The 14,532-nt window shown below is 31.3% G+C and overlaps 1 protein-coding gene across 3 annotated transcripts; it reads left to right on the top strand.

The window, feature by feature from the left end:
• Positions 1-5,382: 5,382 nt before the first annotated feature.
• LOC126725776 (formamidopyrimidine-DNA glycosylase) lies at positions 5,383-14,265 on the top strand. 3 transcript variants are annotated; one of them, XM_050430693.1, is made up of 11 exons: positions 5,383-5,732; positions 6,231-6,282; positions 7,400-7,457; positions 8,296-8,364; positions 8,480-8,605; positions 10,601-10,651; positions 11,028-11,105; positions 11,209-11,301; positions 11,371-11,461; positions 13,489-13,523; positions 13,607-14,265. In XM_050430693.1, exons 1-11 carry the CDS (start codon positions 5,504-5,506, stop codon positions 13,988-13,990), a joined length of 1,266 nt encoding a protein of 421 aa, XP_050286650.1. In that variant the 5' UTR covers positions 5,383-5,503; the 3' UTR covers positions 13,991-14,265. The 3 variants fall into 3 exon arrangements, with proteins under 3 accessions (XP_050286650.1, XP_050286649.1, XP_050286648.1); XM_050430692.1 differs by lacking the exon at positions 11,371-11,461 and having other exon boundaries at positions 5,385-5,732; positions 11,209-11,308; XM_050430691.1 differs by lacking the exon at positions 11,209-11,301 and having other exon boundaries at positions 5,386-5,732; positions 11,362-11,461.
• The last annotated feature ends 267 nt before the right edge of the window (positions 14,266-14,532 follow it).

Below are 14,532 nucleotides of genomic sequence, written 5' to 3'. Positions count from 1 at the left end.
GTTATGGGTTTGATTCTAGGGTTTTATCTGTTTATATGAACGCTAATTTGATGAAATCTGAGTTAAGTTTTGTAATTTTTATTAGGTTTTCTATGTTTGTTATTTCTAGGTTTTTGTGAGGTTCATTAATTCAATATTGAAAGAAAATGTTTATTTTTCTTCAGAGTTGATAATATCTTTTGTATATATGATAGTGGAGCTTCAAGGTATTGGTTGTGAGCTTCAAAGTTGTTCGTGCAAAAAGAACAAGAATAGCAATTTTTTTTTTTTTGCTAAATGCAAATTGCACCAAGAAGTTTGAATGAAATTCATTTCAGTTATTTAATTTTATTTTCGTTCAATTGAGTGGTCTAAGTTTAAAATTTATTCAATTCAAGTATTTCTTACAATTTTGTTTCTATTCAAAAAAAGTTTTTCTCAAGTGAAATTTTTTTATATAAAATTAATAAAAATTTCATAGATTTTTTATGTGAGATTTTTTTTTTTTTCAAAAAATCTCTTTTCATTAGTTAATTGTATGCTTAGTGGCAATTTTTTAACAAAATTGGACTAAAAACCTGAATTGAATAAATTTAAAATTCAGATGGCTCAATTGAAAGAGAGTAAAATTAAAGAATTAAAATGAATTTTAATCAAATTTAGAGGATGTAATTTATATTTTAAACTTTTTTATATTAAATAAAAATAGTATATTTGATCGATAGTAAGAATGGAGTAAATTACTCATTATAGTGGTCTATTTTCCATACAATTCCTTTAAAAAAAAAAAAAAATCATTGGACATCCCACCCTTCTCAAAGCTTCGACCGTTCTCAACCAACTAGCTATCCATAATCCATAAGTTCAGTCAAATTATAGCTCGTATACATCTTCTCCCTTCTCCGTTATTTATTTTATCTATTTTTTTTTTTTTAAATGACTTGCTTGACAAGTGGTGCCTGTGTGGTACCGCTTATTTTTATTTTTGAAAGTATGCCCGTTTGGTAATTAAGTTTGAGTAAGGTATTTTAGGTATTTTTGATATATGTGTGGGTAAAAAAATGTGTAAAAATGTGTGTTGAGTAGGATTACCAAATGGGCTGTTGTTTCACTTTCAAATGGTTGTACATGTAAAAGAGTGAAATTTAAAATTTTGTACTTCAAAATATGTGGTTTGATAAAGCTGAGCCAAATGGTTTCAACTCACATTTCACATTTCATTTGATTATGTGATAGTGATATTCTTTTCCTTTTTTTCTTTTTTTCTTTTTTTTTGGTTAAAAGGCATTCCAATTGAAACAAAAAAGGAGGGTTACATAGTTACAGCTGCCATATTGGCAGCAGTTAGTCTAGCATAATACAAACCATTATTATCCTTAGCAACTAAAGTCTCAAGTTCAGCAATAAAAGGAAATTCAAAAATAGCAAAGTCTTCCTCTATTGCACTCCCCCATTTGCCAGCCAATCCGCACACTTGTTGGCTTCTCTAAACACATGGGACACCCTTACTTGAGGAAGCTTGCCTAGGAGATACCTACAATCAGAGTGCAGGTAAGCATAGGCAGAGTTAGGATTCTTTTTTGAATTAAGCAGCCCCACAATCACCTTAGCATCTAATTCTACTTCCAGCTGCCTTATTCCCATATGATCCGCTAAACTCAACCCATCTAATTCTGATTGCTTATAATTTTTATTATTTCGATAGTGTCCCGTTTGGTAACGGTGTTTAAATAATGAAAACTATTGTTTAAAAACCACAACACGTATTTTTATACATTTTTTCACTCACATGTATTTTCACAAAACTTAAATAACATTACTATAAATCTCTTACCAAACGGTATATTGGATTTTTCAAAGAATGTTTTCCAGGAAAAAAGAAATCATTATGCAAGTTAGCTTCAAGTAATACCTTTATCAAATTTGACATACCTGTACACTAGAAAAAACCTGCCCTTCTTTGTGGATTCCTTGACGGTGTCTTGTTCGGGTCAGGTTAAGGGTCCGTTTAGATATCGCTTATTGCTGAAAACTGAAAACGCTATAACAAAATAATTTTTAAATGTGTAAATAGTGCTGTGAGACTCAGTTTTAATGAAAGTTTTATTGAAAAAAGAAGTTTGTGGGTCCCGTGAATAGTGCACAGAATCCACTAAATACTGCTTATTGCCATAGAAACGCTCTTCTAAAAAAAAAAGAAAGAAAACGTGAAACGCCAAATGCAGTGCTTTTTAGCACTATCCAAACAGTCACTAAGTACTCTTTTGCAAACAAGATTTTTGCCATTATTAAACCCTAGATAACGAGAATAGATAAAATGAATGAATTGACGATAAGTAAATATTAAAGTATTGAAATGAAAAAAAGAAGAATAAAGTTAGATGTTTGATTTGAAAATATACCAAAATTGCGATGTAATTTATAATTTAGATGTTTTTTAGTAAATTAATTTTTCTATTTATAAAAAAGTAAATTTCTTTTTAAACTTTAGAGTTTTGAGTATTATTTCATTTATATATATTTTTTAAAGGTTTTTATTTATTTATTTAAATTTTAAACTTTCAAAATGTTTTATTTATACCTCAAAGTTTCTACAGAAGTTTCTAACATTTCTTCTAAAAAAATTCACATTTTTTTATTAACTTGATACTCATCACATCACTAATTTTTTTTTGGCTTGATACATCATATCACTAGTTGGTTTAATTGGAATTTATTTCAAATATTGAGGTTTAAATTAAATCTACTTGGTTTGATTATAATTATTAAAAACTATATGATCTAAATGAATCTTTGGTGTCTTCACTTGATTATAAAAATCAGTCATCATAGAACGCATTACGTATGCCATATATTCGAAATACTATCATATTAATAATAATAAAAAAAAGAATCTTTAATAGATTTTGATTTTGTTTTTCTTTTTATTTAATAATTCAATGCCTAAGTACAGTGCCATTTTAAATTATAATGTTTAAATGAATTTTTATTAGAATTTATTTTATTCTCTGTTTTTGAGGAAAATTTTTAATATTTTTTTTATAATTCAATAATTAGGAAAATGGGAAAATTTGAAAACGAAAGTGCCAATTAAGTTAGAAGAATGTTGACAATTTTGTTAAAACTTTAAAATTTTAGAAAATATTAAATTTATATAGGTAAAGGTAAACTGCATATTTTGGTCCTTGATCATTATACTACGGGTCTGTTTGGATAGAACTTATTTTGCTAAAACTGAAAACTGAAAACTGAAAACACTGTAGAAGAATAATTTTTAAATGTGTGAATAGTACCGTGTGACCCATTTTTAATGAAAAAGTTGTTAAAAAATGAAGTTTGTGGGACCCGTGAACAGTACATAAGTCACTGTTCATGGCTTAAAAGTCAACAATATGCGGCTGAAAAAAAAAAAAAAAGGAAAACACGCACGCAGACGTGAAACGCGCTATCCAAACAAACACTACATGTCAATTTGATCTCTAATATTTCAAATGTGTCAATTTAATCCCTAACTTTTTGATAACGTGTTAAAATAGTTTTTACCGTTAAGTAATGGATGAAAAATTCTGACGTGGCTAACGACCAAAATAAAAAATTATTTTTATGCTACGTTAGATAACACGTGTACTGCAACATGGATTTAAAAAAAAAAGAAAAAAAAAAAAAGAAAAAAGAAAAGAAAAGAAAAGAAGTACTAGAAGACATGTGACACTTCTTGTAGTTTCTTCTTCATCTAGACCAAGAACAACAACTAGGATTGAAATTGGACTCTTTCTCTGAGCCCTACATTTTCTAAAGGTGAACATACATTATTAGTCATTTAAGTTTACCCTGTGAGTACAATTGGTCCTTAAAATTTGAAGTGAACACTATTGGTCTCTCAAGTTTAGAAAATTAGCACTGTTAATCATTTTGTTAATTGCCGTTTTATGATAGCTTATGTGACTAATGAAATAATGATGAGACATCTTTTTACATTCTTGGACCAACCAAAAAATACCACTTCAATTAGAAAATCATGTAAGCTTCAACTCACCAAAACTAACAGAAGCTCTTTTTTTTTTTTTTTTTTTTTTTTTTTTTTTTTTTTGTGTGTGTGTGTGTGTGTGTGTAAATTTTAGAGTTCTGATCATCTCCTCTGCTGTCCTTTGCTACACAAAAAATTATGCACCCAAACCCACACATCCTAATATTCTTTGATCATGGCCATCAAAGCTCGTGATGGTCATCCACCTCTTTCACCCTCCGTCCCAGCTAAACTCAAGAGTTTAGATTGAGGGTCAGAGGTTGACAGTGGAGAGAAGGTTGTGATTGAGTTGGGATAGAGGAGGGAAAGTGATGAAGGATGAGTGACGGTCCTGACAAAGTGAAGAGATTGTTAATTTTTAAGTTTGTTTTGCTTACGTGGACTTGACTTGGAATTTTAATTGATGTGGCGTATTTTGGTTGGTCCAAGTATGTACAAAGAAGTCACATTATTTTTCCATTAGCCACATAGACACTAAAGCTAATGATAGTTAATAAAAGGACTAACAATGCACTTTTTTGAAACTTGAGGAACAAATAGTTCTCACCTAAAATTTAAGGGATCGATTGTTTTCACAAGATAAACTTCAAGGACTAATAGTGTAGTTTCACTTTTGCCTTTTCTAAAACACATGTAATATTCCTTTAATTGCCAAGAACATGAATAAAAGAAAAGAAAAGAAAAATCTAAAACCTTAATATCATTAATTATTGAGGTTTAGTGCTATTGAGGTTTTAGAATATTTTATTTTGTCCAAATTAGCATTCTTTATCCACTAACAACAGAGATTGTTTTGATTTTGATACAATACGAAAAAGTTAGGGACTAAATTAACAAATTTAAGATGGTTAAGAATCAAATTGACAATATGTAAAGTGTGAGACCAAATATGTAATTTAGGAACATTTATCCAATTTCACATAAAAGTTTTCAAATGGTTAATGACCAATTAAAAAAAAAAGAAATGGCAAATTATAACTTACTAACTTGTGGTTTGGTTGAAATTTAAATTGTTTACCTGTGGTTTAAAATTTGACACTTTACCTCATGAGATTTGACTGAAATGCGAAATTTAAATTGCCTACCTGTGGTTTGAAATTTCATGATGCAAGTGTTCCGTTTGATTTTTTTTTATCTGATTTGATCTTGTATTTTTATGTGTTTGAAGGAGAGAAATATAAAAGTAAAGTAAAATCACGTATTTAGTCATATTTTCAACGGATGTCATGTGGGTTAAAGAAATCTAAGTGAATTAGCCTTAGGCGATTAAAGTATTAAATTTTAATCTACGTGTAGGCCATCTAAATTTTAATCCACGTGTAGTTTCCCTTAAAAAAAAAAAGAAAAAAAAGAAAAAAAGAAAAGCAACAAGACCAACACAGATTCCATTTTCCATTAGTCTTCACTCTCATTCTAGAGCCCCAAAAAAAGCGCGCGAAAAGCAAGAACCCCATCACAGTCACAGACCAGACCGTACTGTAAAGTCAAAGAGAAAAAATGCCGGAACTGCCGGAAGTGGAGGCGGCGAGGCGGGCGGTGGAGGAGCACTGCCTCGGCAAGAAGATAAAGAAGGCCATAATTGCCAACGACACCAAGGTCATCGACTCCGTCTCCGCCTCTGACTTCGAGGCCGCTCTCTTGGGCAAAACCATAATTTCGGCCCACCGCAAGGGCAAGAATCTCTGGCTCCGCCTCGATTCACCTCCCTTCCCTTCCTTCCAATTCGGTACTCTTCTTTTCTCTCCTCCCAAAAACCCTAACTTTGAATTTACTAAGGCCATGTTTGGCTTGTGCTTATTTATTTATTTTCAGAATTCGTTGTTCGCTTCACTAACATGCTTTTTAAAAACCAAAATGTACAAATTATTAGTGTGGACATTTTCTTGAAAAATGTGTATACTTTGGTGTGAAAGTGAGGACATTGGAGGCTTAGGATGAGTTGTAGACCCAGACATCTTAGTTAAATAGCTATCAAATAAGCTTAAATTTTCATTATTTAGCAAAAGAATTAATTTTGCTTGAGTTGGGCAAAATCACAGTTGTAAAACATTATATACTGGCAATAAAGATAGGTTGAATTTTAAGCTAAAAACAAACGAACAAAAAAAAAAAAAAAAAAGCACATTTTTTTGGCTTGTTTCTCTTGATTGTAGAATTTTATGATCTTTATAGTTACATTTTTTAGGCTTACTTACTTTACTTTGTTTGGTATTATGTCTTACAGGGATGTCAGGTGCTATATATATTAAGGGTGTTGCAGTTACAAAATATAAGAGGTGAGGCATGGTTGGATATATGTGTCCTTTTTTTATTTATTTATTTTTTCAGTGTAAGTATTATGTAAAATTTCCAGTGACCCCATTAAGGTTTGTCATATAATAGTTTCAATTAATTCATAGTGTTTGAAAGCGAATTGGCACAGTTTCTCAAACTCTGTTGCATACTTTTGCATAAATAATGTTTCTTTGGAAAGAGAAAGCTCTTGTATGATACAAACACAAATGACAAACCCGTGCATTGCTGTAAAAAAATAAGAACCCGAAATGACAAGCTTAATCTAGACAAAACTGTATTCTTATTCTTCTTTTTTTGATTTCCTTGATCTTTGTAATTGTAGGTGTTAATTTGCCATGTGGCTCTTGTATACTATCCATGTACTTGGTCTTTGCCCTTTTTGCCTTTACTTGTAAAAAAAAAATTGTATTCCTACAGTTATGAGCTTTTCCAATCTTTGACTATAGTGGGGATATTTTTTAATTTTATGTATACCGCCACATATTTATATATTTGCAAGTACAAACTATATCTTGCTATATGCATAGAGCAGGACATGTATGCTTGGATGCTCTATGCTATAAATTTGGAGTGTATAAAGCTTCATGTTCAAATAAATTCTAAATTGTTACAGAACTTTAGTCTTGATATTTCTGTTTTCAGGGCTGAGGTGAAAGTCTTTCTTTTGAAATATTTTCTTGGCGTGGGTTTGTAATGCTCCTGGTATTTGATGAAGAAGTTGCTTTTATGTGAATGCCAAATCAATGGTATTTCTGCATTTTAACAAAGTAAGCCTGAAAAGGAAAAAGAAATAGAAAAAGAGTTTGATCAAGAAAAGTTCTGCTGATTTCAGAAGTTTAAAAGTGAAATAGATAATTATGTGAACTAATCAGTTTAAAGAGTTTCTCAGGAGCTTTTTCATATTTGTTGGTTCTGCCAAATCTGAAACTTTTCCACAAATACAAGCTGTATATAATATTGACAAAATTTCATGTGTTTATTATGATAACTATATCAGATGATTAAACTGTTTTCAATAAATGTCTGTTTTCTTATAGGGATCACAATTTGCACAGTAATTTCAAATTGTTAAATGTAATAACAGAATGTTGTACACAGGTCTGCTGTAAATGACACCGATGAATGGCCTTCCAAATATTCAAAGTTTTTTATAGAAGTAAGAATTTCGCCCCTTCCATTGATGTCAATCTTTCAGCCTATGTACACATTTTTTTTTTTCCTTTATTAATGACATCATTGACATGGGGTCATGCCTCACCCCAATTCTGTGAATTAATGTACTTTCATGTAGGTTATACTGTGGTTCACATCATTTATTTACAAATCCATAGTTTGAATGTCACTGTTGCGAGTGAGCTTTGGCTCAAATGTCACTTTTTCCTCCCACAATAATGGATGGAGGGCAAGGTCGGTTCAAAATCCACTAGGTGTATATAACTTACCAAGAAAAAACTAGATGAATGTTGTTTTTATTAGAATACATGCCTGTAATGTATATTTGTCTGTTCTCAAGTTTTTTACTTATCTCATTACATTTTTTTATTTAGTATAATTTAAAAATGTATACAAATTTTTTGGGTAATAAGTAAAGAACTCATTAGAAAAGAAAAAAATTGGTGCAACCCAAGTACACTAGAAGTATACAAGAGAGTGACTGATAGTGAAGAACAAAAATTACAAAGATCAAGCATCTCAAGTAATTAATTAGCTTGTTGTAAATTTATCTCTTTGTAAAAAGATGCACAAGGTATCACAAAGCATATAACAAAGTTTGGTCCATCTAGTTGTATTCTTCTTGTTTTTAGCATTTGAGTGGGTGGGCATTTTATGTTGTTTCGTCCTCACACGTGTTATTCACACCATTTTGTAAGCTAATATATGGACTTCTCTCTCTCTCTTTGAAGTGATGAGATTGCACTCTTATCACTTTAAGATCTTTTGCATATATTTGAACACTTGATTAGTATTATAACTCATTGAATGTCCTTGTGCAGCTAGATGATGGTTTGGAGCTGTCTTTCACAGACAAGAGGCGCTTTGCTAAAGTCCGCTTACTCAAAGATGTATTATTATATCATTTGCTAATCAGCTTGAAGATTTCCATGGTCTTTCCTGTATTTATTTTATGAAACTTTATAGGCATTTTATTAAGCTTTCCCAATGGCTTTGTTGATACAGCCAGCTGCAGTGTCCCCCATATCTGAGCTTGGCCCTGATGCATTATTGGAGCCTATGACTGTTGATGAATTTACTGAATTGTTGAGCAAGAAGAAAATCGCAATTAAGGCTTTATTACTTGACCAGGTTAAAGCTGCTTTGCTCACTTTCTTTGCTGTTCCTAAGACTATCATGCCTACAAATCTCTAGATGATTTCTGCATAAGTCAGATTTATGCAATCTGTGAATGTTTTCTTGGGAACATCAGTTTTATGCATTTATCCATGTAGTCTCTTCTATTTCCCCCCAATATGGTTAGATGTGTGCAATTTTTTACCCCATAAACTCTGAAGTGATGTGATCAATGTGTTAAGCTTAATTATGTATTTTGAAGGATTAGCTTAACGACAATCTGGATGAGATTTCATTCTTGCGTGTAGTGTTATGACTTCTGAGATGTAATTTAGAGCGAACATATGGATTGTGACAAAGTAGATTAGTAATTTAGTATTATGGATTCACGTCCTTTTTTTTTTCTTCTCGTATATGACCTCTTGTAATGTCTTTTTCAAGCATTTAAACTAACCAGTTGCAAGATTTTCTCTTTGGTTGAGTTGATCATAATGATTTTGGACTCCACATACTAATTAGACTCTTTGTTGCCACTTTCTATATCCAGATATGTGTAACTGAATTAGGGTCTTGTTTAGTTTGCAAGAATTGGAATTGAATAGTTATTCCCTTGGAATAGCTATTTAATTTTTGGTTATATTTTCATTACAAGGAGTTTCTTAGAATAGTTATTCCCTATAAGGATTCCCCCTCCCCTCCCCACCCAAAAAAAAAACTTTTGCTATCTCTATTCTCTCCCTAAAAAGTTTTGCTTCTCTCTATCTTTGGTGTAATTATTGGTTGCAATAATCATTGCTGTATATTATAAATATTGATTTCATAGCATTTGCTATATATTGTAATTATTGGTTTTATAGTTGCTTCCCTAATAGTGTGATAAATGTTTATTAGTTTTTTTGTTGTAGTTTTTTAGGGCTTTCAATAGTCTTCTGTAAAAGTATAATAGATCTTTATAGCCTTTCTCAGGTTTTGCAAGCTAACAAGGTTTTCTCAATTCTAGAAGAATAGATTTTTGCTCTACATTACCACTTTACTTGACAAGCTAATTAAATTTTTTCTAGTCTTGCAAAACTGTTGATAGGTATACACCTAATCAACTTCTATTATCCTTCAAAAGAAATTACACTCATATTTTTTCAGAAAACATGTATAACTTTCTAAAAAACATGTATTTTTCTTTGGATAGATTTACTAATTTGGTCCAACTTTTGGACTGGTTTCTCAACTATTAATTATGTCAATTTAGTTCGTTGCCTTTCAAAACCTGGTTAATTTTATCCTTGGGTCTCTTCTCTGTTTAAATTATACAAAAATTAATAGTTGAAGTGGACTTGATTTTTAAAATCTTATACTTTTTATAATAACCATTTTTAATAAGTGATATGACTTTGGTGAAAAATGAAGCTACCTTTTACTTACAAGACATATTCGTAGTATAGCCAAAAGAATTACAAATGAATAGGAGTGACATTTGGAAAGAAAGGGAATGAATGAAATCTACCACATTTTCAATATTGATAGTCCCTAAGGCACAAGACCATTAAAACAAATTCCAAGTAAAAGATGACTTAACTTGGACCACTGAAACAATTCAAATAAAAACCTTTTAACATATCTCCCATTTGCCACACTAGTTAATTTTGTTAAGATATAAAGGGAGATTCAATTTAAGAATGAAATTGACCTGATTTTGAAAGTTGAGGGACTAAATTGACACAATTAATAGTTGATGGGGGGCTTGCATTGACACAATTAATAATTGAGAGGAGTTCAATACCAATGAGTACTAACCATGAAAAAAGAAAACATAGAAACAAAAGAGTCTAAATTGATCACTCCATGTGATTGACTCAAGCAGGGGAACCGTTCTTAGTTTACTTTTCCATTTTGTCAGATTCCATTTAACCTTATGATTTTTAGATTTCCTTGGAGTACAATCTGTGCTTTGAAGGTGCAAGCATTAGAATAACCTTGTTAATTTTCATTTTTCTCATATTTAAATGTTTGCAGAGTTATATTGCAGGCATAGGCAATTGGATTGCAGATGAAGTGCTATACCAAGTAAGTCTGTTCTTTATATCTGATATCAATTAAATTTTATTTTCAACTATGACTTATGGTTCAGATTTGTGTCTTTAGTTTGGAACTCATTCTGAGATATTTGGTTATGCCTTTTGAGTTTCATACTTTCATATTTCTTCAGCTGGATGTATATAATTCAAGAATATTAAATGTTTGTTGGCTTCATGCTGTAACTTTTATTTTTGTAGCTGCCAATGAGCTCTAGCTCAAATGGTAGTTCCTTCTCTTTTAATAGTGACCCACTGGGTGCATGTGTAACTTACCAATAACTAATATATATATATATATATATATATTGCTTTTCTGCAATTTGAATTGTGGACTTCAGTGACAAACTTTTTATATTTCCCCACAGGCAAGAATTCATCCACTGCAAAGCTCTGCCAGCATGTCCAAAGAAAACTGTGCAACTTTGCACAAGTGCATAAAAGAGGTGGGTTATAGTCTTTTGTTCTGGACCATTTCCTAGCAATTTAGAAACATTGTTTTGTGGATCATGCATTCTTCATTAAAAATATAGAGGACAATACATTTAGGTTATTCAATATGCGGTTAGAGTTGATGCCGACAGCAGTCGCTTTCCTCTTGAGTGGATTTTTCATTTTCGATGGGACAAAAAGCCTGGAAAAGTTAATGGTAAGATACTTCTATTATATGTGATCATTTTGACTGAAGAATTGATTTTACAGGTCATTGAGAAAGCAATTGAAGTTGGGGCAGATAGTAGTCAGTTTCCTAAAAACTGGATATTTCATTCCCGTGAAAAGAAGTCTGGGGCTTTTGTTGATGGTTTGGCTCCTGATCTTTTGTGATATCTCATATAAAACTATAGTAAAATTGTTGTGGATTGTATGCATACTTGTGCAATATATCATATTTGGTGATCTTCAAAATAGAGAAAAGACTACTTTTATCGCTAGAACTATTCAAATCATAACCAACTTGATAAATAAAATAATTAAATCATAAAAATAGTACTAGCACATTGTAGCTATTCACTGAGATCTTTCACAGCGACAGTAGTTTTTCATAAATGTTACTGTTTTCTCTTTACTGCTGCAAGATTATAATTATAATAATAATAGTTATTGTTATTGTTATTATTATCTATCAAAATTTAAATCATCTATCTATTAAAAAAAAATTAGTTATTGTTATTATTATTATTTGCTTCTAAATGGTCAATTCTCCATTGTGTCCTATGGTTTATTTGGCGAGAACGGAACTCAAGATGTTTCGAAGGGAAGGAACGGTCTATATCTCAGAATTTAAATCTCTTCTTCACACCTTGTTGGAGTGGAGTTCTCCCTTTAATCTTTTTTCTTGTTCTAATTTTTTAGAAATGCTTGATCTTTGTAATTTATGTGTTCGATGTACTATTATCCATGTACACCCCTGGTGTACCTGGACTTTTGATTAATACAATTCCGTTATTTATCAAAAAAAAAAAAAATGGTCAATTCTCCTTCAAAACACATGGCAAACGTCTCTACTTCGGAATGTTTTGTGCTCTCCATTTTGAGCAATTGACTCTCTAGTTTTTTATTACTATTATATATCATCCGCTGTCTTTTGAATTTCTAGTTAGTTTGATGATGTCCTGAGACCAATGTCAAACTTGAAGGATCCAGATTATTATCAATTCAACAACTTTCTTTTCTACTTTCATTTCACACAACCCCCCCCCCCCTAAATTGCGTATTAAGTACTATTGGTGTGTAGTTATGTGTGTGGTTGTATTAAACTATTAATCAAATATTTTATGATTAGGTAATGAATATTCAACTGTGGGCAAGTATAACTCAATCTGTAGGATTTAAAATCGAAAACTTCAGCTGTCAAAACTGTAAGAGATTTTTGGATGCACGGCAGTAGAAAGTTCCATTTTGGATCCTATATTGATGTCTCAAAATCTTAATAGGGGTTGTAAAGAATCATGCTAATATAAGAATCTTGAAGAGTAATCTTGTAGTCAAAAGAAAGGTAGGGATTAGAAATGGAAATTCTTCTTACATGGGAAACCTGCTTCCTTGTACAAATTACATGAAAATGATTATTTTGAGTATTTCTCACTATTAAATATGCTATAGGAGAAATGGGAGGAATTATTATCAATGATTATTGCTTCCCACTACATCTACTTGTTTGTGCTTCTAAAGCATATGAATGGAAGATGCATTCTAAGCCCACAAATACTAGCCTAATGTGCTCATTTCAGGTCCACATATACATGGTTGAATTAGTAATAATTAAGGCAAAACATTTTCTTAATTTATATTGGATAATGTTATGGTATGATATATAATAAATTTGTTTAACATCTGCCTTGGTTTCTGTAGACAATTCTAATAAAGTAAATTAATTAATTTGAATTGGCCAGCTTGGATGATATTTCAAATTTAGAAAACCTAGCTAGTCTATCAGTGGATTTCATATATATATATATATATATATATATATTTTGATAAGTAGGATTTCATGTAAAATTTGAATTCTCATTGCAAATAATGATTTATTGGCCCTTCCACATGTTAGTGTTGAATATCCATTCATTTGATAGGCTTTATTTCTAATCAAAATTCTTTCAAGCGCAAGGCTGTTGTGAGGGTGTCTATGCAAAGCTTGATAAGGTCTCTTATGTTATATATATATATATTAGTGGGTTGGTGGATGGGTGTGTTAGATCAAATAAACTAGGTTTATTTGTAATCAAGAAAGAATAGGTCAGTTTCTTATTTTGTTTTTGGAGCACATTTTAACCTTTGCTTTTAGAATATTAGACAGATATTTATGAAATTCCATGTAATGTTTGACAGGGAAGAAAATTGATTTTATCAATGCTGGTGGCAGGGTATGTCACTCTCAAACAAGGCCCATTTATGTTTTATTGTTTTATTTTGTGGTTGATGTGCTGAGCGTGGTTTTTGGTCTTAGACAACAGCCTATGTACCAGAGTTGCAAAAGCTAAGTGGAAACCAAGCTGCAAGAGTCGCAGCTGAACCAAGAAAGAAAACTTCAAAGAGAAAAAGTGGTGGGAATGATGACACTGATGAACTATCAAACGAGGAAGAGAAAATTGTTGAAACTGATCAACTGAAGAAAGGACTGAAGCCTAGAAGTCGAGGAAAAAAGCCTCCAATGAAAAGAAAATCTGATGACAGTGATGATGACGAGGCTGGTGATGATAATAGTGATGATGATGAAGTTCAAAAGAAGACAACGAAAAAAACCACTACTAAGCAGGCAAAGGCAGAGAAGGCATCCAAGAAAAAGGTGCAAAGCAGTCAAAATAGTAAGAAGCCAAAGAAAGCAAAGTAGGTAGTTATTAAGATATTTAGAAGGCAGTCAATCCCAGATGTGTTTTGGAGGAATGGAAGGACGAGTATTTACTGTTGTAACTATTGTTAATAGTTCAACCTTTTTGTCATGGAATTTGGTCAGTCTTGATATTGTGGCTGCCTTGCTTGTGAATTTCATGACTTCTGTTATGCGGTAACTTCTATATGGTACTTGGAAGCTTGGGATTGCTCGTTCAATTGCATTTAAGAAATGTTTTGGTGTATAATGTATGAAATGTTCAATTTACTCTGAAAGTGGTTTGCTATCTTCTGCCTTGAAAAAAGGAAAAAAAAAAAAAAAAAAAAAAAGAAATCTCCCTGGTTTTTAAGGGTGGCAGATAGTTCAGCTTAGCTTCATCTTGGTTTTTGTGTTCAATTGCAGATCGCACAAAATACATTTAGAAAATTCTTGAACTATTACTGCATTTCCTGATTTGTAAAAATTAAAATGTATTACCGAACTTCAATCCTTTGGTAAAATCTGAAATTTTAAATGATCAAATGCTGACGAACTTTTTAAGA

Source organism: Quercus robur, chromosome 5 (genome assembly GCF_932294415.1).
Source record: "Quercus robur chromosome 5, dhQueRobu3.1, whole genome shotgun sequence".
In the NCBI taxonomy this organism is placed as follows: domain Eukaryota; kingdom Viridiplantae; phylum Streptophyta; class Magnoliopsida; order Fagales; family Fagaceae; genus Quercus; species Quercus robur.
The sequence above is the reverse complement of the archived record's forward strand: the minus strand, read 5'-3'. Positions and strand labels throughout refer to the sequence as shown.